The sequence below is a fragment of the Gigantopelta aegis genome, chromosome 3, assembly GCF_016097555.1.
Source record: "Gigantopelta aegis isolate Gae_Host chromosome 3, Gae_host_genome, whole genome shotgun sequence".
Taxonomy (NCBI): domain Eukaryota; kingdom Metazoa; phylum Mollusca; class Gastropoda; order Neomphalida; family Peltospiridae; genus Gigantopelta; species Gigantopelta aegis.
In genome coordinates this window covers 38,708,562-38,733,159 of record NC_054701.1, presented here as the reverse complement: position 1 = coordinate 38,733,159, position 24,598 = coordinate 38,708,562, and the positions used below count along the sequence as shown (strand labels likewise).

The 24,598-nt window shown below is 39.5% G+C and overlaps 1 protein-coding gene across 1 annotated transcript in view; it reads left to right on the top strand.

Annotated features, from left to right (window-relative positions):
• The first annotated feature begins 4,095 nt into the window (after nt 1–4,095).
• LOC121390136 (synaptic vesicle 2-related protein-like) overlaps nt 4,096–24,598 on the top strand; it is a 46,411-nt gene continuing 25,908 nt past the window's right edge. Inside the window, exons 1-4 of the mRNA XM_041521885.1 lie at nt 4,096–4,229; nt 14,843–15,034; nt 22,661–22,746; nt 23,698–23,796. Of these exons, the coding sequence (XP_041377819.1) occupies nt 14,866–15,034; nt 22,661–22,746; nt 23,698–23,796 (354 nt within the window). The 5' untranslated portion in view covers nt 4,096–4,229; nt 14,843–14,865. The remainder of the gene's footprint in view (nt 4,230–14,842; nt 15,035–22,660; nt 22,747–23,697; nt 23,797–24,598) is intronic.

Genomic DNA, 24,598 nt, shown 5'->3' with positions numbered 1-24,598 from the left:
CAAATATACCGGGATAAAGGCAGCTGAGCACTGGAACATCTACGATAAAACTGAAGCACGAGTATTTCTGTATCGAGTATGGAATACCTACGATGACACGCTAATTGCATTTTTGGGAGGCAGCTCATTGTTACACTGCTGTTTGCATATTGCTATTTGTAGAATGCAGGAAATTGTATTTCAGGACTTCTTGTTATAAAAAATGTCCGGGTGATCATGCAAGTCTCCTGAACCATCCTCCTCCCATCACCAAAGACAAAAAAAAAAAAAAGAAGAAGAAGAAAAAAAGAAAGAAAGAAAGAAAGAAAGAAAGAAAGAAAAAAACCCCAATCAGAACGTCAGCGTTCCCAGTTGTGAACATGAATATGCGAGTAGGGCACGCCCGTAGGGGGACATTTTAAGTCGGTGTACATATGTGAACGTGTATGTTTGCCAGTGCAAATGTGAAGAAAAAAAAACTTTAATGAGATTCGGGCATTTTCGTTTGACTTAAAACCTATAAATTCAGGCGAATATCTTATTTAACTGTTGAATTTTTATATTGATGTTGATCATCACTTTAGATTTGCCTTTATCATAGTTTACCCAATAGCCGATGTATTTTTCGTGCTGGGGTGTCGTTAAACATTCCTTCATTCCTTCATGCGAATATCAGCCCGTATGCTTATGTCCACGTCACACACACTGCCATACATTTTACTTCCTCTACAGATCTGTGTCTTACAGATCATATTATATTTAACCACGGCGGATACAGGGAGGGGGGGGGAGGTCTGGGGTTTTACCCCCCCCCCTTCAGACAAGATGCGCCGAGTGCATAAAGCACCCTCACACAAAAACTACACAAGTTCGATCTTGATTATATTCTTTAATCCATGATGATAACATATAGACAATGTATATGATATGGAGAGTTGGCCCCAAACGTCTTTCTCTCTGGCCAGATATTCTCTCTCTTTCTGTCTCTCTCTCTCAGTCTCTCAGTGAACTGTCTTTCACCTCAGTCACTCTGATAACATCACACACACCTGACCAATACTGGCAGACCACTACTGTCCTGGGTTCCTTAAGATAACTCCAGTGACAGTGTTTACCATATATTAATGTCCCAAGTGTCTTGGAGGAATTTCCCAAGTACTTTAAGTCTAAACAAAGAGAAATAAAACTCAGACGCCTTAGTGGTGTTTATGCATGTTTAGTATAATAACACATTATGCTGGGTGCTTTAGTTGAATTCCTCACAAACTCCCCTGCTTGACGTTTACGTCCTCGAAAACATTCATAAGGATCGTTAAACATGATGACATTCATGGACCTATTTTGTAAAACAAGTATAATTACTACTTTAAACTACAAATTTCTAAAAAAAGTACTTATGTTGTATTATAAAATCACATATCATGTCAGGCACCGCCATGATCATAGCAGTCTGCTGTTTGAATACAAATTAAAAACCAGCTAGACTTATTACTGTTTTAACATGCTATAGCCTACTCATCTTGTTTGGAATCCCACATTATTAGGTATCTCTGTGACCCAAAGCACTACAGACCTCTCTAATTGCCTGTTGTATTTATGTAGCATTAAGTCTAATCAAAAGGTATTCTTTTTGATAACGTGGAAAATGAGCTGGCCTAAATACTTTTCACCATGTATTTTCATAATTCTACCCACAATAATAGTTGTAATCCATGTAAAAATGTGTGGCGATTCGTTTGCAACCCTATATTGGCTGTTTGACAGTAATACTATTATGAATAAACCTTGTAACCCAGATTCGGGCACTACTGTTTAATTCGGGGGAAATCGGCCTTCCCTCCTACAATACAAATGGGAGCCCGTACGCCTATGCTTTGATATGCCAGTCGTGGAAACGGGGGGGGGGGGGGGGGGGAGATTCTTGTCAAAGCCACAGAGATTTGTTATTCGTTTCAATGTTGAAACCTTTTTATTTAACACTAGAACAAAAAAGCGCGCTAGTGGTAATTTTGAGTACATTTTACAAGTTTTGTCTCTTTCTCCAATGATAATCAAAACAATTAGTTCAGTGTCCAAAAAGGAACACATTTAGCAACACTAACTAAAGATTTTAGATAAACATATGGTATTTACTCGATATCAAAGTAGTATTTCCTTGCAGGGCCGGATTTAAACCTTGGGGGGCCCGAGGCACTTCAGGTTCGTGGGCCCCTCGACATAGAAATTAAATTACATGACAAATTCGGGGGGGGGGGGGGGGGGTCTCTGGCAGGGGGCCCGGGGCAATTGCCCCCTTATAAATCCGGCAATGTTTCCTTGCAAACACCAAAGCAAGGCAGGGAATATTTGAAATGAGGACTCGTTGTCTACAACCGTTATATACAGTTGTAGTCGATTTTATTACCCATTTAGACATTTGCCCAATTTTATTACTAACGTGGATATTATTTAATCTAAAGGTGAACAAGATCTACGGGAATAAGTATGTCCGACTTCAGACCACAGAGACTAAATGTTAAAACAGGTCTGGCTCAGACATGTAGGCTTGTCGGTACTGGGTTCGCATCCCGGTATCGGCTCCCACCCAAAGCGAGTTTAACAATTTAATAGGTAGGTGTAAGGCCACCACCTCTTCTCTCTCTCTCTCTCTCTCTCTCTCTCTCTCTCTCTCTCTCTCTCTCTCTCTCTCTCTCGCTCAGACAACCCAGATAGCTGATGTGTATGCCCATGACAGCGTGCTTGAACATTAATACAGACCTCCTAGTAAAGAAAGGGGCGGGACGTAGCCCAGTGGTAAAGCGTTCGCTTGATGCGCGGTCGGTGTAGGATCGATCCCCGTCGGTGAACCCATTGGGCCATTTCTCGTTCCAGCCAGTGCTCCACAACTGGTGTAACAAAGGCCGTAGTATGTACTATCCTGTCTCAATATCCTCTCAATATCTGTGTGGTCCTTTACCAATGTCCGACGCCATATAACCGTAAATAAAATGTGTTGAGTGTGTCGTTAAATAAAACATTCCTTTCCTAGTAAAGAACGTTCAGGTCTCTTTACCAACACACCGAAACACATTCCATAGTTTGTACGTGCATCACGCAGTTGCGTGGGGTGTCATTCTCGATTTCGACAATTTCCAAGAAGGTTGATTAATCACTGTGGAGTGGGGTGAGACGTAGTCCAGTGGTAAAACGCTCGCTTGATGCGCGGTCGGTTAAGGATCGATCCCCGTCAGTGAGCCCATTGGGCAATTTCACACTCCAGTCAGTGCACCACGACTGGTACATCAAAGGCCGTGGTATGTGCTATCCTGTCTGTGGGATGGTGCATATAAAAGATCCCTTGCTGTTAATCGAAAAGAGTAGCCCATGGAGTGGCGACAGCGGGTCTCCTCCCTCAATATCTCTATGGTCCTTAACCATATACCCGACGCCATATAACCGTAAATAAAATGTGTTGAGTGCGTCGTTAAATAAACCATGTCCTTCGTCCTTCACTGCGAAACATTATTTCTGTCAATCTTTTTCATTCTATTGATCATACAGTTATTATTGTTTTGTTTTTAGTCATTTTTATTGTTTGAATTTGCGATTTACTGTTAAAAAAACGTCAACTTTCAAATTGACCCCAATCGATCTTCAAGATCTTTGGTGGTCATAAAACCTACTGTAATACTGAATTACCGGTTGTAAAGTTTGCCCAATTAATTCACTATTATCATATAACCATTCCCCACAGCTAATATACCTTACAATTTTGGCAATTGTAAAATCTTATTAGAGTTCCCCTACTTTTTTTAAAGAGTATAATAATCGAACATTTGCTCAGTTATGATTACAAACACCAACGTTCGACTCGGTCACAGTCCGACGATCTCATCAAGTTTATCACAACAATTTAGTAACATGTTCAGGAGAGCGAGCGTCCGCGAACAACTTAACTGGTACCACCGTTGTCTAACATATCACATTAATTTAATATTAAGCGCCAACACCTGTCTAGTAAGATTCTGCGAACGCTCTCCCTCCTGAACATATCCCGCAGTTTCGGTCTACCATGGCTGTTCCAGCATTCTGCCTTCACCCCTGATGGTTTGTAATACACTGCTGTACAGAACGCTTGATCGATCACCTTGACGTATGGTGTGAGGGTAATAATAATTGTTAACAAGTTACGCCGACAAATACTCTGATGAAGATATAGTGTTAACTAGATTGTCAGGTTACTACAGCAGCAGCGGCAGTCCTACTGTTCCGTAAGTTAACATGCTTGCATACTCAGATACTGATAGTTGTAACAATTTAACGAATGTTGAACCCAGAATGATGTGACAGATAACAAGCCCACAAATGAATACTGGGAATACAGACTACAAAATTATTCATGGCTTCGTAGAATGTAAAATATTGAACTAGGAAACGGCTGTTCAATAAATTAATAATTACTAAATTAGGCCTGATGCTTGTTTCTGTTAAATTACTTTTTAATTGCATATATGTAACTATGTGTGTACGTATAAGCCTGCGTATAGGACTGTGTAGGACCATGTTTATGATGTTGTGTTTGTGCATTGGCGGATCCAGGGGGTGGTCACATGGGATCCCCTTGTCCCCACCTCCATGTTTGATTTGCCCTCTTTAATTAATGAATTTTTTAAAAAATATCGGAAAAATATCCGCCCGGTCCCCCCTTCCCCTAACCCTAACCTTAACTCCAACCCTAGCCCTAACCCCAGCCATAACCCCAACCCCAACCCCAACCCCAACCCCAACCCCAAACCCTAACCCTAACCCTAACCCTAACCCACAACCCTAACTAAAAATAATAATGGAGGGGACCGGGCGGATATTATACCAAAATATCATCTATGACACTACACTGGCTTAGGATGAGCAGCAGCATCGTTTTTTTTTTTTTTTTTTTTTTTTTTTAAATTTCACATGTATTTATATGTGTGTGTGCCCTCCCCCACCCCCCTGTTTGGCACTTTCCTACGTCTGTGCACTAGGAATGCCAGAATTTATATTGAAGGAGTAAACCAACATTTTTGAGGGTAGCCAAACACACCTTATAGTCATTTATGTTACACCATCACAGCAACAGAAAAATACATATAGCTTGGTTGGGGGGAAAAGAAGTGTGATTGGGGAAGGCATGCCCACCACATCCTCTCTGGCTATACCAATGCATAATGTACAAATCTAACTCAGCATGAAAATGTGTCACAGAGAATCAAAATTTTCAGAGGAGCATATCCCTGAGCCTTCCTACAGATTAGGGCCTCCACTAGTCCAAAATATTGGACTCTAGTACTTGAGGGTCAAACTCAACTGGACCCGAGTACCCGACACTTATACTAGATGATAATGAGACTAAGGAATAAAGTAAAATAACGTAATTAATTCCAGCGCTGAACATGGACATGCCAATTAATGCAATTTTATAGCATTCCACGTCCGTAACATTCAACTTTTGTTTTCCCTTCATGTCTCAAAGCCCTATAATGTAACCGGTGGCAAGCATATGGCAAAGTGAGGGGAAAATATTATAAATTAAATGAGAGTGCTCTTCTTGTGAACGAACTCAAATCTTTCTATACTCGGTCGTGCTAGACTCGACCCGTGCCCGAATACTCGTGGAGTGCCTAGTACAAATCTCACTTACTTTAGGAGCTTGGCTGATTTGCTTTGGGCAAATTCAAACTTGACTTTTTTTTATGACTCCCCATTACAAGGGGGTGGGATGTAGCCCAGTGGTAAAGCGTTCTCTTGGTACATGGTCGGTCTAGGATCGATCCCCGTCGGACCCATTGGGCTATTACTCATTCCAGCCCGTGCTCCACAACTGGTGTAACAAAGGCCCTGGTATATACTATCCTGTCTGTGGGATTGTGCATATAAAAGATCCCTTGCTGCTAATTGAAGAGTAGCCCATGAAGTGGCGACAGCAGGTCTCATATCTGTTCGGTCCGTAACCATATGTCTGAGACGCCATAAAACCGTAAATAAAATGTGTTGAGTGTGTCATTAAATAAAACATGTCCTTCCTTCCCCATTACAGAATGCGGATCTTCCCCTACTGTGTGTGGTCACATGTGCAAGTGTTAATTCTTGTGTCCAGTATGAGGATGCATTATTAAAGGAACAATCAGGTCAAATATAAGTCTTATGTGACAGTGTTGAAAAGATGCATGTCAGGACCACCAACAAATACTGACTGTTTAAATGCCAGGGGTTCTAGAATACGATGGCCCGATGTCCGAGGCCAGTGGTTTTTGGATTCGGGCCAGTAAAAGTTACTTTGTGCAATCCCTATGAAAGTGATAAAAAAACTTTAACGCTATAGGATCATACAAAACAAAAGAATTAAACACCTACAAGTCACTTTCGATTTGCTATCACATGCAATATTTCACTAACAAATAGTTAGCAACCAGTAATCTTTGACATCAGTATATCTACCGATGTAACTTTATTCAAGTGTAAATGTCATAGCATAACAGCATTCTTTTTACAGCCAAATGTTGACAGTACAAAATAATACAACTGCAGTTGCATTAGAAAATAATTATTTTTATATACTACTAAAGCTGCTGCCTATGAAAATATACCATTTCATGTTTATGAAACAAATGAGTCAAATTTTTTCTGTAAATCTTTGTAGATCGTATAACGTATACATGTGTAATCTGACTCATGAATGGAAACATTATATGAATGAAAGTGAAGTTCTGCCAATGGCAAGCAAGCAACCAAACATCGTGATTTTTAAGCCAGCCAATCAGTGGCTGTAGAAGCAATCTACACACTGTGCAGAGAAAAAAAAAAAAATTACCCTGTATATTTGAGCCCATATGGTTAATAATACATGTATTACAGAACATTGTGATGCATGCCTGTTTCATCATCCCACAAAAATCAACAGACTGGTACATTCGTTTCTTCAGTTCTAAGACTAATGCCTGATGTGACGCGTCAAGTATTACATAACAACCTGTTCACAAGAGGTGGGATAGAGCAGAATAACTACACCCGTTATATATAATAGCCTAGCCGTCACATGTTTACTGCTTTATTAATTAAATATAGCAATACATGTATACTTGTTGATTATAAGCAGTATAATGGGGGCGGGATGTACAGCAGTGGTGAAATGCTCGCATGATGCATGGTCGGTCTAGGATCGATCCCCGTTGGGCTATTTCTCGTTCCAACCAGTGCACCATGACTGGTATATCAAAGGCTGTGGTATATATGCCATTCTGTCTATGGGATGGTGCATATAAAAATCCCTTGCAGCTAATCGAAAAGAGTAACCCATTAAGTGGCGACAGTGAGTTTCCTCTCTCAATATCTGTGTGGTACTTAACTATAACGCCATATAACTGTAAATAGAATATGTTGATGTATCGTTAAATAAAACATTTCCTTCTATTCTTTAAACAGTAGTTTGCATTAAATATTTAGTTGAATATGCATGCATACCAATCCAACACCTTGTACAATTATTCAGGGACTTTAAGGCTTGTAAATAATGCAGGAGTAGTTTCATACATCTGCCATCAAATTGAATGATATGGGATATACGCATCAGAACTAAATCTATAATGATGTGTAATGCCCACACATCATTACCCACGATGTAACACCTGTGCAGCAAATAAACACATTTATAAACACTAGACCATGATTCGGGGGTGTTTCATCATCCCACAAAAATCAACAGACTGGTACATTCGTTTCTTCAGTTCTAAGACTAATGCCTGATGTGACGCGTCAAGTATTACATAACAACCTGTTCACAAGAGGTGGGATAGAGCAGAATAACTACACCTGTTATATATAATAGCCTAGCCGTCACATGTTTACTGCTTTATTAATTAAATATAGCAATACATGTATACTTGTTGATTATAAGCAGTATAATGGGGGCGGGATGTAGAGCAGTGGTGAAATGCTCGCATGATGCATGGTCGGTCTAGGATCGATCCCCGTTGGGCTATTTCTCCTTCCAACCAGTGCATCATGACTGGTATATCAAAGGCTGTGGTATATATGCCATTCTGTCTATGGGATGGTGCATATAAAAATCCCTTGCAGCTAATCGAAAAGAGTAACCCATTAAGTGGCGACAGTGAGTTTCCTCTCTCAATATCTGTGTGGTACTTAACTATAACGCCATATAACTGTAAATAGAATATGTTGATGTATCGTTAAATAAAACATTTCCTTCTATTCTTTAAACAGTAGTTTGCATTAAATATTTAGTTGAATATGCATGCATACCAATCCAACACCTTGTACAATTATTCAGGGACTTTAAGGCTTGTAAATAATGCAGGAGTAGTTTCATACATCTGCCATCAAATTGAATGATATGGGATATACGCATCAGAACTAAATCTATAATGATGTGTAATGCCCACACATCATTACCCACGATGTAACACCTGTGCAGCAAATAAACACATTTATAAACACTAGACCATGATTCGGGGGTGTTTCATCATCCCACAAAAATCAACAGACTGGTACATTCGTTTCTTCAGTTCTAAGACTAATGCCTGATGTGACGCGTCAAGTATTACATAACAACCTGTTCACAAGAGGTGGGATAGAGCAGAATAACTACACCTGTTATATATAATAGCCTAGCCGTCACATGTTTACTGCTTTATTAATTAAATATAGCAATACATGTATACTTGTTGATTATAAGCAGTATAATGGGGGCGGGATGTAGAGCAGTGGTGAAATGCTCGCATGATGCATGGTCGGTCTAGGATCGATCCCCGTTGGGCTATTTCTCCTTCCAACCAGTGCATCATGACTGGTATATCAAAGGCTGTGGTATATATGCCATTCTGTCTATGGGATGGTGCATATAAAAATCCCTTGCAGCTAATCGAAAAGAGTAACCCATTAAGTGGCGACAGTGAGTTTCCTCTCTCAATATCTGTGTGGTACTTAACTATAACGCCATATAACTGTAAATAGAATATGTTGATGTATCGTTAAATAAAACATTTCCTTCTATTCTTTAAACAGTAGTTTGCATTAAATATTTAGTTGAATATGCATGCATACCAATCCAACACCTTGTACAATTATTCAGGGACTTTAAGGCTTGTAAATAATGCAGGAGTAGTTTCATACATCTGCCATCAAATTGAATGATATGGGATATACGCATCAGAACTAAATCTATAATGATGTGTAATGCCCACACATCATTACCCACGATGTAACACCTGTGCAGCAAATAAACACATTTATAAACACTAGACCATGATTCGGGGGTGTTTCATCATCCCACAAAAATCAACAGACTGGTACATTCGTTTCTTCAGTTCTAAGACTAATGCCTGATGTGACGCGTCAAGTATTACATAACAACCTGTTCACAAGAGGTGGGATAGAGCAGAATAACTACACCCATTATATATAATAGCCTAGCCGTCACATGTTTACTGCTTTATTAATTAAATATAGCAATACATGTATACTTGTTGATTATAAGCAGTATAATGGGGGCGGGATGTAGAGCAGTGGTGAAATGCTCGCATGATGCATGGTCGGTCTAGGATCGATCCCCGTTGGGCTATTTCTCGTTCCAACCAGTGCACCATGACTGGTATATCAAAGGCTGTGGTATATATGCCATTCTGTCTATGGGATGGTGCATATAAAAATCCCTTGCAGCTAATCGAAAAGAGTAACCCATTAAGTGGCGACAGTGAGTTTCCTCTCTCAATATCTGTGTGGTACTTAACTATAACGCCATATAACTGTAAATAGAATATGTTGATGTATCGTTAAATAAAACATTTCCTTCTATTCTTTAAACAGTAGTTTGCATTAAATATTTAGTTGAATATGCATGCATACCAATCCAACACCTTGTACAATTATTCAGGGACTTTAAGGCTTGTAAATAATGCAGGAGTAGTTTCATACATCTGCCATCAAATTGAATGATATGGGATATACGCATCAGAACTAAATCTATAATGATGTGTAATGCCCACACATCATTACCCACGATGTAACACCTGTGCAGCAAATAAACACATTTATAAACACTAGACCATGATTCGGGGGTGGGATGTAGCCCAGTGATAAAGCGCTCGCTCGATGCGTGGTCGGTCTGGGATTGATCCCCATCAGTGGGCCCATTGGGCTATTTCTTGTTCCAGCAAGTGCACCACGACTGGTATATCAAAGGCTGTGGAATGTACTACCCTGTCTGTGGGATGGTGCATATAAAAGATTCCTTGCTGCTAAACGAAAAGAGTAGACCACAAAGTGGTGACAGCGGGTTTCATCTCTCAATATCTGTGTGGTCCTTAACCATATGTCAGACGCCATATAACCGTAAACAAAATGTGTTGAGTGCGTCGTTATATAAAACATTTCTTTCTTTAGACCATGATTCCATATGGGTATGATGATTAGGGCATGGAATTTTTTAGGTTTTTTTTTTTTTTTTTTAGGGAAGGAAGGAAATGTTTTATTTAACGATGCACTCAACACATTTTATTTATGGTTATATGGCATCTGACATATGGTTAAGGACCACACAGATATTGAGAGAGGAAACCCGCTGTCATCACTTCATGGTCTACTCTCTTTCAATTAGCAGCAAGGGATCTTTTATATAAACCATTCCACAGACAGGATAGCACATACCATGGCCTTTGATATACCAGTCGTGGTGCACTGCTGGAACTAGAAAAAGCCCATCAAGTGAGTGCTTTACCACTGGGCTACGTTCCACCCTTTTTTGAGGGAGTACATGATTGTCAATGGGGATGTATCTGCTAGGAAAAAATCACAGGTCCCTGCAGTGTAACAAGTTGACATTACAGACTCAGTTAGCCAGCCTGGTTCAATTTTACATTCATGGGGTTTTAACCCTTTTTGACAGTTATGCTGAGCTTTGGACTTAAGAAATATTACAACCATCACAACATCACAGTTTTCAGGACTTCACCTGAAATTTTGTGTATATACATGTAGACGGTGTTTCTGCTAGAAATAAATTTTGGGGTACCGTAAGGCGCTATGGAATTGAATTCGATTGTTTTTACTTTCCATACATGTGTTCTAGATCAATAATCAAAAGAGTAATATTCTTTATTTAACCAAAAGTGCACACAGAACCCCTCTGTGACTGGACTATAGGACTTCTAGATTATGGTAGCCCCACTCCCATGGCTAGTGATATTCAATGTTGGGCTAGTAAATAACTATTATTACCATGCCCGACGGCTAGTGAAAAAAAAGTTGTCAAATGTTGCGTTTAAATCTATTTTGTAAATATGAACATCCTGACTTTTTCCTATGAAGGAGTTTTATTTCATTAGAAGTGGCTATATATAGAGAATACTCCCCGAGTGTCTTGTGATATCATAATTTATCAGCACGAGTTGATAAAAGTATGAAAAACGAGGCTTACCGAGGATTTTTATACTTTTATCAACAAGTGCTAATAAATGTTTGGGTTTTTTTTGGGGTTTTTTTAAAAATTTTATTCGATCTTGCATTTACATATTTAAATACATGTGTATATACAGTACATCTAGACAAAACTATAATTGTCACATTAAAACAAAATATATATTCATGAATATTATACAGACTTACATGTATGTAATGCTCGATACATTTATGAAAATAAAGCCTGCTCAATATTTTCGCATCTTTTTCTTATTCTAGAAGCCTTCGCCAGAGGGTATAAATATAATGATTATAATTCTATTTGTTTATGAAACATAATATATTCTAAACATGTTTTCACATTTGGTAACACTGTTTTCATTCTACATATATGTATATATTGTTTTGTTAACAATAAACACAAGTTAATGTCAGATTTTGGAAAATAAATAAAAATGCTGAACAAAAGAGTATCGGTTTTATAAGGTATAGTCATATTACATCTTGTTTTCAATGCCTCAAACAACCCAAACCAAACAGTTCGAACACACTGACATTCAGCAAAATCCAAACCAAACAGTTCGAACTCACTGACATTCAGCAACTAAATGAATTAATGTCTCTTTTGTGTCTCCACAAAAAGTACATTGTTCAGTTTCATATATATTACACTGCATCAATTTGCTGTTTGTATAATATGTTCTATGATTTATTTTGAACTGAAGGGATTGTAATTTTCAGTCATCTGTTGTTTTAAAAGGAATATTATAAATATTTTCCAAATCTTTATCTGTAATTTCTGTTTGTAATTTTTATCTAATATGGCCAATTTATAAAATTTCTTTGTTACTTTATCATATTTTTTCAATAAATTTATATTTAAATTATGTATTTGCATAAGTTTGTTAGCATTTCTCTTTGGTATTGCATCCAATAGTTCATAGGGCGGGACTTAGCCCAGTGGTCAAGCGTTCGCTTGATGTACGATCAGTCTGGGATCGATCCCCATCGGTGGACCCATTGGGCTATTTCTCGCTCCAGCCAGTGCACCACGACTGGTATATCAAAGGCCATGGTATGTGCTATCCTGTCTGTGGGATGATGCATATAAAAGATCCCTTGCTGCTAATCAAAAAGAGTAGCCCATGAAGTGGCAACAGCAGGTTTCCTCTCTCAATATCTGTGTGGTCCTTAACCATATGTCCGACACCATATAATCGTAAATAAAATGTGTTGAGTGTGTCGTTAAATAAAAACATTTCCTTCCTTCCAATAGTTCATAATACAGTAAATAATTTACATTTAGGTTATATTGTCTCCCTCATTATCAACTAAATCATTTATGAAAAATAGTTCAAGCTCACACCATGTTTTATAAAATGCCAATCTATTACCTATCTTAATACACTGAAACCTCTCAAAACCGGACCCTCTGTAAACCGGAATTTTCTCAAAACCGGACATTTTTTATGGTCCCTTTTTAAATATCTAACCTTCGCACGCATTGGCCATTCTAACCTTCACAGGCATTGGCTATTATAACCTTCGCAGGCATTAGCCATTCTAACCTTAGCAGGCATTGGCCATTATAACCTTAGCAGGCAATGGCCATTCTAACCTTCACAGGCATTGGCCATTCTAACCTTCGCAGGCATTGGCCATTCTAACCTTCACAGGCATTGGCCATTCTAACCTTCGCAGGCATTGGCCATTCTAACCTTCGCAGGCATTGGCCATTCTAACCTTTGCAGGCATTGGCCATTCTAACCTTCACAGGCATTGGCCATTCTAACCTTCACAGGCATTGGCCATTCTAACCTTCGCAGGCATTGGCCATTCTAACCTTCGCAGTCATTGGCCATTCTAACCTTCGCAGGCATTGGCCATTCTAACCTTAGGACGCATTGGCCATTCTAACCTTCGCAGGCATTGGCCATTCTAACCTTCGCAGGCATTGGCCATTCTAACCTTCGCAGTCATTGGCCATTCTAACCTTCGCAGGCATTGGCCATTCTAACCTTAGGACGCATTGGCCATTCTAACCTTCGCAGGCATTGGCCATTCTAACCTTCGCAGGCATTGGCCATTGGCCATTCTAACCTTCGCAGGCATTGGCCATTCTAACCTTTGCAGGCATTGGCTATTCTAACCTTCGCAGTCATTGGCCATTCTAACCTTCGCAGTCATTGGCCATTCTAACCTTCGCAGGCATTGGCGCTTAGCAGACATTGGCCATTCTAACCTTCACAGGCATTGGCCATTCTAACCTTCGCAGGCATTGGCCATTCTAACCTTCACAGGCATTGGCCATTCTAACCTTCGCAGGCATTGGCCATTCTAACCTTCGCAGGCATTGGCCATTCTAACCTTCGCAGTCATTGGCAATTCTAACCTTAGCAGTCATTGGCCATTCTAACCTTCGCAGTCATTGGCCATTCTAACCTTCGCAGTCATTGGCCATTCTAACCTTCGCAGGCATTGGCGCTTAGCAGACATTGGCCATTCTAACCTTCACAGGCATTGGCCATTCTAACCTTCGCAGGCATTGGCCATTCTAACCTTCGCAGGCATTGGCCATTCTAACCTTCGCAGGCATTGGCCATTCTAACCTTCGCAGGCATTGGCCATTATAACCTTCGCAGGCATTGGCCATTCTAACCTTCGCAGGCATTGGCCATTCTAACCTTCGCAGGCATTGGCCATTCTAACCTTCGCAGGCATTGGCCATTATAACCTTCGCAGGCATTGGCCATTCTAACCTTCACAGGCATTGGCCATTCTAACCTTCGCAGGCATTGGCCATTCTAACCTTAGGACGCATTGGCCATTCTAACCTTCGCAGGCATTGGCCATTCTAACCTTAGTAGGCATTGGCCATTCTAACCATTTATACAGATATGAGCTATAGTTCTAAATGTTATAGATTATATATACTGGTATGACTGCAGTTGAACATAACAATAACGTGAATTAAAAACCCCAACTGTTTTACAAAATAAAGCTTTACTTAAAAAACAATTCACTAAACAGTGACATTAAATATACCATAAAACCATTTAGATTATATTAAATAGAGAATAACTAGTTATTGACGTCAGATATCTGCTTTATCCTGTGATGGTAAGAATGAGAAAAAAATCCTGCGAGGCTCTGCTGAGCGGAATTTCTCATTTGGCCTGAACAGGATAAAGTAGATATCCGATGTAATTAACTAGTTATTATCTTTATCCTGCAGACCATAAAAATAAAGAGGAAAAGCTATTATTTCTGTTATTTGAGCGATTTTGTAATGTAGCAATGCGTGTGACGTCACATGAGTGACGTCAAAAGTCATATCCTGCAGGATATGACTTTGCTTTATCCGTCATCATATTCTGTCACTAGAAACATTGGTTGCAGGATAAATACTGATAAATGTTGATTTCTACAGGGTGCACGTGTGGCTGAAGGACAATGTTTACGAAGCTGATAAAGTTCAACCATGGAGATGGTCTGTATGAAGACATCGATGGGGAGACACACACGGACATGGACATTACTGACATGCAACTCGGACCAACGTCCAGACAGTCGGCGCCCCAGACGTCAGGAGACCCTTCCCGGCCAGCTGAACCTGCCGAAGGTACAACAATTTGACTGGTTTACATTGTTTTCGATCTTATCACATTAGTTTAATTTTGGGCGCAAAAACCAGTCTAGATAACAAACACATGGGTCCTGCTGAAGGTACAACAGATTGACTGGTTTACATTGTTTTCTATCTTAACACATTAGTTTAAAGGGACATACCCTAGTTTTTAAACACTAAGGCATATATTTCACTATTAGAGCCGTTTATGATCACTGAAATCAAACATTACTTATATTTTATTGTTTAGATTATCCATTTCCATACATCAGAAGTGTTTCTGGTCTCCCTGGTGTTTCTACTACCACAAAATACATTTTTCATATTTTTTAAAAATGCACGTGCGTCTCAGAAGTAATAATTATGGAGTCTCGTTTTATTCTATTTGTATGAGTATGTCACCATAACAAACTCTTGTTTCACTCTGTTGTATCCAAATTTGTTACAGGTTTGTAAATTAACCAAACTTACTGTCCATTTTTACGGGTTGAAACTAGGGTCTAGGTGAAAAATATGCCTTAGTGTTTAAAAACCAGGGTCTGTACCTTTAATGATGGCCACAAAAACCAGTCTAGATAGCAAGCACAAGGTGGGCTCATTAGGTTGTTTCTCGTTGCTGCCAGTACACCACGACTGGTACATCAAAGGCTATCGTATGTACTGTCCTGTCTGTGGGATGGTGCATAATATAAAAAATCCCTTACTACTAATGGAAAAATATAGTGGTTTTCTTCTCTAAGACTAATGTCAGAATTACCAAATGTTTGACATCCAATAGCCGATGATTAATAAATCAGTGTACTCTAGTGGTGTCATTAAACAAAACAAACGTTAATTTTAATTTTCTATCTTGTCACATTAGTTTAATGTGACTTAAAAAACCAGTCTAGATAACAAACACACAGGTCCTGCTGAAGGTACAACAGATTGACTGGTTTACATTGTTTTCTATCTTATCACATTAGTTTACTGTTAGACGCAAAAACCAGTCTAGATAACAAACACATGGGTTCTGCTGAAGGTACAACAGATTGACTGGTTTACATTGTTTTCTATCTTGTCACATTAGTTTAATGATACGTAAAAAAAAACCAGTCTAGCAAGCACAAACACATGGATCCTGCTGAAGGTACAACAGGGCTCGAAATAGCAAAAGTGAAAAGCAGTAATTTTTTTATATCTATCAGGTCAAATAGAAATCCATCTGCTAAAAACACCAAAGAATCACAAATGATTTTTCAAGAGACAAATTTATGTGTGGTTATCTACTCTGCTATCTAGCTTATAATTGTGTTTTATTTTAATTCTATAATGCTGTAAAATATAATTTAAAAGTCCTAATTTCCAAATATTATCCCAAACCCTCCCTTCACCATGTACTGTCTTTTTCAGCAGGCCATCTTTTTTCTTATCCGTCCATATTTCTTTTGGCCTGCTATTTAAAAAAAATATAACAGCAGGCCAAAATTTACTTCCTATTTTGAGCTCTGAACAAATGATTGACTTGTTTCCATTGTTTACTATCTTTTCACCTTAGTTTACCGTTAGACGCAAAAACCAGTCGAGATAACAAGCTAGCACAAGCACCAGTCTTCGTGACTTCCAAAAATTTACATCCATTTTTAATGTTTTAAAGTTATTAGAATGCCTTTGTTTGAGAGGCAGATATAGCCCAGTGGCAGACTGCTTGCTTGATGTACACTGCAGATGAGGCATATTATGATTGATGGACCTTAATGGATGAGGAATGGGCAGGACGTAGCCCAGTGGCAGACTGCTTGCTTGATGTACACTGCAGATGAGGCATATTATGATTGATGGACCTTAATGGATGAGGAATGGGCAGGACGTAGCCCAGTGGCAGACTGCTTGCTTGATGTACACTGCAGATGAGGCATATTATGATTGATGGACCTTAATGGATGAGGAATGGGCAGGACGTAGCCCAGTGGCAGACTGCTTGCTTGATGTACACTGCAGATGAGGCATATTATGATTGATGGACCTTAATGGATGAGGAATGGGCAGGACGTAGCCCAGTGGCAGACTGCTTGCTTGATGTACACTGCAGATGAGGCATATTATGATTGATGGACCTTAATGGATGAGGAATGGGCAGGACGTAGCCCAGTGGCAGACTGCTTGCTTGATGTACACTGCAGATGAGGCATATTATGATTGATGGTCCTTAATGGATGAGGAATGGGCAGGACGTAGCCCAGTGGCAGACTGCTTGCTTGATGTACACTGCAGATGAGGCATATTATGATTGATGGACCTTAATGGATGAGGAATGGGCAGGACGTAGCCCAGTGGCAGACTGCTTGCTTGATGTACACTGCAGATGAGGCATATTATGATTGATGGACCTTAATGGATGAGGAATGGGCAGGACGTAGCCCAGTGGCAGACTGCTTGCTTGATGTACACTGCAGATGAGGCATATTATGATTGATGGACCTTAATGGATGAGGAATGGGCAGGACGTAGCCCAGTGGCAGACTGCTTGCTTGATGTACACTGCAGATGAGGCATATTATGATTGATGGACCTTAATGGATGAGGAATGGGCAGGACGTAGCTCAGTGGCAGACTGCTTGCTTGATGTACACTGCAGATGAGGCATATTATGATTGATGGACCTTAATGGATGAGGAATGGGCAGGACGTAGCTCAGTGGCAGACTGCTTGCTTGATGTACACTGCAGATGAGGCATATTATGATTGATGGACCTTAATGGATGAGGAATGGGCAGGACGTAGCTCAGTGGCAGACTGCTTGCTTGATGTACACTGCAGATGAGGCATATTATGATTGATGGACCTTAATGGATGAGGAATGGGCAGGACGTAGCCCAGTGGCAGACTGCTTGCTTGATGTACACTGCAGATGAGGCATATTATGATTGATGGACCTTAATGGATGAGGAATGGGCAGGACGTAGCTCAGTGGCAGACTGCTTGCTTGATGTACACTGCAGATGAGGCATATTATGATTGATGGACCTTAATGGATGAGGAATGGGCAGGACGTAGCTCAGTGGCAGACTGCTTGCTTGATGTACACTGCAGATGAGGCATATTATGATTGATGGACCTTAATGGATGAGGAATGGGCAGGACGTAGCTCAGTGGCAGACTGCTTGCTTGATGTACACTGCAGATGAGGCATATTATGATTGATGGACCTTAATGGATGAGGAATGGGCAGGACGTAGCCCAGTGGCAGACTGCTTGCTTGATGTACACTGCAGATGAGGCATATTATGATTGATGGACCTTAATGGATGAGGAATGGGCAGGACGTAGCTCAGTGGCAGACTGCTTGCTTGATGTACACTGCAGATGAGGCATATTATGATTGATGGACCTTAATGGATGAGGAATGGGCAGGACGTAGCTCAGTGGCAGACTGCTTGCTTGATGTACACTGCAGATGAGGCATATTATGATTGATGGACCTTAATGGATGAGGAATGGGCAGGACGTAGCCCAGTGGCAGACTGCTTGCTTGATGTACACTGCAGATGAGGCATATTATGATTGATGGACCTTAATGGATGAGGAATGGGCAGGACGTAGCCCAGTGGCAGACTGCTTGCTTGATGTACACTGCAGATGAGGCATATTATGATTGATGGACCTTAATGGATGAGGAATGGGCAGGACGTAGCTCAGTGGCAGACTGCTTGCTTGATGTACACTGCAGATGAGGCATATTATGATTGATGGACCTTAATGGATAAGGAATGGGCAGGACGTAGCTCAGTGGCAGACTGCTTGCTTGATGTACACTGCAGATGAGGCATATTATGATTGATGGACCTTAATGGATGAGGAATGGGCAGGACGTAGCCCAGTGGCAGACTGCTTGCTTGATGTACACTGCAGATGAGGCATATTATGATTGATGGACCTTAATGGATGAGGAATGGGCAGGACGTAGCTCAGTGGCAGACTGCTTGCTTGATGTACACTGCAGATGAGGCATATTATGATTGATGGACCTTAATGGATAAGGAATGGGCAGGACGTAGCTCAGTGGCAGACTGCTTGCTTGATGTACACTGCAGATGAGGCATATTATGATTGATGGACCTTAATGGATAAGGAATGGACGGGATGTAGCTCAGTGGTACACCGCTCGCCTGATGCGTGATCGATCTAGGATCAATTCCCATCGGTGTGCCAATTTCTCGTTCCCACCAGTGTTCCACAACTGGTGTAACAAAGGCCGTGGTATGAACTATCCTGTCTGTGGGATGGTGCATATAAAAGATCCCTTGCTGCTAATCAAAAAGAGTGGCTCATAAAGTGGCAACAGCGGGTTTCCTCTCTCAATATCTGTGTGGTCCTTAACCATATGTCTGACGCCATGTAACCATAAATAAAATGTGTTGAGTGCGTCGGTAAATAAAATAAACCATTTCCTTGTTAGCGAGTGTCCCATGATTCAGTGCTTGTATCTGCTACAGAAAAGATTGGTACGATGTATTTTATGTAATTGAACAGGAGATAATGTTAGTCTTGTCATTCACAGGCATTCATTTTGGTGAATTGATTAGTTGTAATATTATATTTTAATAAAAATTTCAAGTTATCTCAAATATCTGGATTTTTTTTTTAAATAGGATCCCCATATGTAGGATAACACTGCTCTGACGTTTTTATTTTCTATTTTGTTCATTCGAATCAATCGCTTTGATATCGCTGGCTGATGAAAGTAGTTTCATTTTTATAAAGGCGGTGTAAATATTATTTGGCACCCAAGATATATATTAGTTGTAATGCTAAACACAACTGTGTGTGTGTGTGGGGGGGGGGGGGGTATTATAAGTGGTCATATTCCTAAAATAAAAAAGTGTCTAATCTTTTATTAAGAATTACTGAATAAACAAATGACAGGAAGTAAAAATAATCAGTTACAAATGAAATCTACAAATGATGACACAATATCAGACGACAGTGAATGGACACAAAAGATAGAATGACCGTTCTGATCACGTGACATACTTGGCACCAAATAAGTTATTTTTTTCCAGGAGGGTATTGCCGACACCATAAAAAATTAAATAAATGTTTTTATTGCTGAAATAAAATATAACTTTTCTTGTATGTATCAAACAGACAATTTTTTTTATTTTAAATTGGACATAATAATCAAAATCAAAGGTTTTGTATTCGCTGAGGTCCGTTTCCTTTGATGTCGAATGGGCAGACTTACACAGATCGATGTTTTCAGTGTGTGTGTGTTTTGGGAAGTGGGTGTCAGGATAGAAACGATTGACTGCCAACTTAACTGTACTTTTAAAAAGTGCTTCACCTATCGTTTATTCAGTTAAATGGTACAATTGATTCTGTCAATCGGCACAGGATTCCCGTTATGCGTAAAGCCTTCCTGATGGATTAGAGGTCCCAGTAGATGTGTTAAAATTACCAAACACCAATTGTGAGCAAACAACTGGTCCATTGTTAGGTATTTGGGAAGTGTTTTACCTATCATAGTTATTAGGTGTGCTTGATATACTGGTACACAAGTTGTTTGCAAGAGATAATTGACTGGCACTACCACTTGTGGTAATTGTTTTTCTAAAGCACATCAAATCAAGGCGTAGTGGCAATTGATTTAAGGCACTTCCACGCCATCAGAGCGCTTACTTTATGGACCAAGGTGTGTCGGGCCGCTATGCCTAACGGCCCTAGGGAAATTCCTGGTGGTGTATGGTTGAATGTTCATCAGTATGCACTAAAAGTTTATGGTAGGCGATAAATTTGATTCTGTGGAGTTCTTGTTGCTTATTTGGTAAGAGAATAGAATAGAATAGATGTTTAATGACACCCCAGCACGAAAAATACATCAGCTGTTGGGTGTTAAACTATGATAATTATTTGGTAGGAGTAGCCTACATGTATGTGGTAGCATCATCTTTCTTCACTTCATCACTCTCATCCAATAACTAAAGTATTTTTTTGTGCTGCCATATGTTACAGTCCTTCACATCTGTGGTGCACGCTTGTATGCCCAAGCGCACATTAATTTGATCTCACAATCGTTTTATATTGTCCACCTAAAAACATGGTATCAGCACACCTACTAGTTTTTGTTTTACAAAAAGCTGCTTTAACCCCAGCCAATATTTTGTGCTGCCATATGTTACAGTTCTTCACATCTGTGGCGCACGCTTGTTTGCCCAAGCGCACATTAATTTGATCTCACAATCGTTTTATATTGTCCACCTAAAAACATGGTATCATCATGCCTTCCGCTGGCTATTTGAAAAGAAGCTGTGTTAACCCCATCCAACCCCAGTGTTTGAATTACATGTATACATATTGATCCAGTGACTGTATCAATCTTTGTATCAATATGTACAAGTTTGACTCTATATCTTTCCTGGGCAGGATGTAGCCCAGTGGTATAATGTTTGTTTGATGTGTGGTCGGTCTCGGATCGATCCCCGTCGATGGACCCATTGGGCTATTTCTTGTTCCAGTCAGTGCTCCACAACTGGTGTAACAAAGGCCATGGTATGTACTATCCTGTCTGAGGTGGTGCATATAAAAGATCACTTGCTGCTAATTGAAAAGAGTAGCCCATGAAGTGACGACAGCAGGTTTCCTCTCTCAATATCTGTGTGGTCCTTAATCATATGTATGACGCCATATCCATAAATAAAATATGTTGAGTGCGTCGTTAAATAAAACCTGTCCTTCCTTCCTATATCTTTCCTATGGAACACAAATCATTCGCCTGTAATGTCCGATGATTATAAGACTCCATCATATGCGATCATGTGTGATAGCAAAAGTACACCCAAGGTGGTGAAAATTTCGACATGGTCGAAATTTTCACCACCGAGGGTGTACTTTTTCTATCCCACATGACCACATATGATGGAGTCTTTTTCTCTCATTCATTCGGTAAATAAAACATTATTTTACACGAACAGACAAAGATGGCTGAACAATTAACTTTTTTATTTGACCATTTTATCATAACTAAACTGCATTATCGTATTTACTGTGTTTGTTTCATGTGTTAAATAAAATTTAATACTACAAATTAACAAGATAGCTTTTAAAATGAATGTTTTAATAACAAAATATTAATTTAAAACTGTGTCTAATGACCTCACGTCACCACCTCACATTAATATGACATCATATATTACCACCGACATCATGTTAAACGCAAGCGCGTGATATCCCATGTAAGATAGAAATTTCTTACATGGCTTTTTTTCATGGGATAGCTTTGTTCCATATACCTGAGGATGAGAGAAAATGATTTATCATTGACCTGATATTTTTAAACATGAAGGACTGATGTTAGACATTAAATAGCAGTGGCTTAAAATGTGCTGTAGTGTTATATAGGTTGGCTATATATATAGAGAGACATAGCATGTTTAGAAAACATGAAGTCTTAATTACTAACTGTCCATCATGACAAAATATATATTATGATTTTGTAGACATTTTCCCACATTGGGTGCTTGAAGTTTAATTGGATATAGGCATGCTAATACATGTATGTTATCCATCCATCCACAATTAGTACATTAAAATCATGTCATTCAGACAATCCTATTCAAATGTTTGTGATTTTGTTTATTTCAGAAACATTTACCATCCAGCAAGCTATTGACAGCATTGGTTTTGGAAAGTTCCAGATTAAATTGTCCATCTTAACTGGATTAGCATGGGTCAGTGTGATATGATGTTAGAAAAACTTGTTCAGAATTTATAAAAATTCATGGTGCAGGGGACTTTTTCTTTAATTCACAGGCATTTTATCAGAAAGAGTTTAGAGTTTATAGGTGTCATGATCCCCAAGAAAGTACCGTATATTGAAAAACTAATTTTCTTGAGCAAGGTGGAATTTCAACCTGTGTTATTTATCATCAAAATAAAATGTAATTTAAATGTAAATGTAATTTAAAATAACTAGCTATAAAACGTAAGCAGACCCACTAGGCATACACAAATAATAACTACATGATATCCCTCACCACCTCATGTAATAAATTATGGAACAGCCTTTAAAATCTTTTCCGGATTTGGCTAAGTCGGTTGAGTACTCGCTTGAGGTGCTTGCGTCACAGGATCAAACCACCTCGGTGGATCCATTCAACTGATTGTGTTTTTTCTTGTTCCAACCAGTGCACCACACCTGGTCAAAGGCCGTAGTATGTGCTTTCCTTTCTGTGGGGAAAGTGCATATAAAAGATCCCGTGCTGCATTAGGAAAAATGTAGCAGGTTTCCTCTGATGACTACATATTAATCAGAATTGCCAAATGTTTGACATCCAATAGCCAATGTGCTCTAGTGGTGTTGTTAAACAAAACAAACTTTAACTTTTAACTTTTAAAATCTTTTCAGTATGGTTTCAAATTTACTACTTATGTTTTGCTACTTCAGAATTTTCATTCTACATGTAATATCACCTATTTCTACATTATTTTGAAGAAAACAAAACAGATAATAAAATAAGTTGGTTTTACTCTTTGTCAAAGTTTCTCTCTTTTTCTATTTTTTTTACATTTTATGAGTAAGAGTAAGAGAACATAAAGAGAATATTTTATAGACATGTAAATGTACCTTCCTTGCTATACCTGTGTATACATTTCAGCAATTATAAGATTTATATTTTCAGATGGCTGATGCCATGGAGATGATGTTGCTGTCCATTCTGTCTCCCGCACTGCACTGTCAGTGGCAGCTCGAAGGTTACCAAGAGGCTTTCATTACTACGGTATGCATCTAAGGAAGTCTAGACTGTGGCAAGGGAAGTTATTAGAGGGGATGCAGGTCATGCTTCCCAAAAATAAAATATCTTTTGAGCAGGGGTGTTTGACCCCAGAAACCCACCCACCATCCTCGCCACTGGTACATCAAAAGTCATGGTATATACTGTCCCGTATAGTGAAAAATGCATATAAAAGATCTCCTACAGCTTTTTGAAAGAAGTAGGCTGTACGGTGTAACAGATTTTCTTTCTCCCTCCCAAGGAGAGGGACATAGCCCAGTGGGAAATTATTTCTTTGATGCGCGGTCGATCTAGGATCGATTCATGTTGGTGGGTCCATTGGGCTATTTCTCGTTCCAGCCACTACATTTGATTGGCATATCAAAGGCTGTGGTATGTATCGTCCTGTCTGTGGGATGATGCATGTAAAAGATCCCATGCTACTAATGAAACAACGTAGTGGGTTTTCTCTCTAAGACTATATGTCAAAATAACCAAATGTTTGACACCCAATAGCCGATGTATTTTTCGTGCTGGGGTGTCTTTAAACATTCATTCATTCATTCATTCATTTCAATAACCAATGATTAAGTAAATCTTTGTGCTCTTGTGGTGTTGTTAAACAAAACAAAAACGTTAAACTCTCTCCCTCCCAGAGGGCGGGACATAGCCCAGTAGTAAAGCGTTCGCTTTATGCGCGGTCGGTCTGGGATCGATCCCTGTCGGTGGACCCATAAAGCTATTTCTTGTCACAGCCAGTGCACCACGACTGGTATATCAAAGGCCGTGGTATGTGCTATCCTGTCTG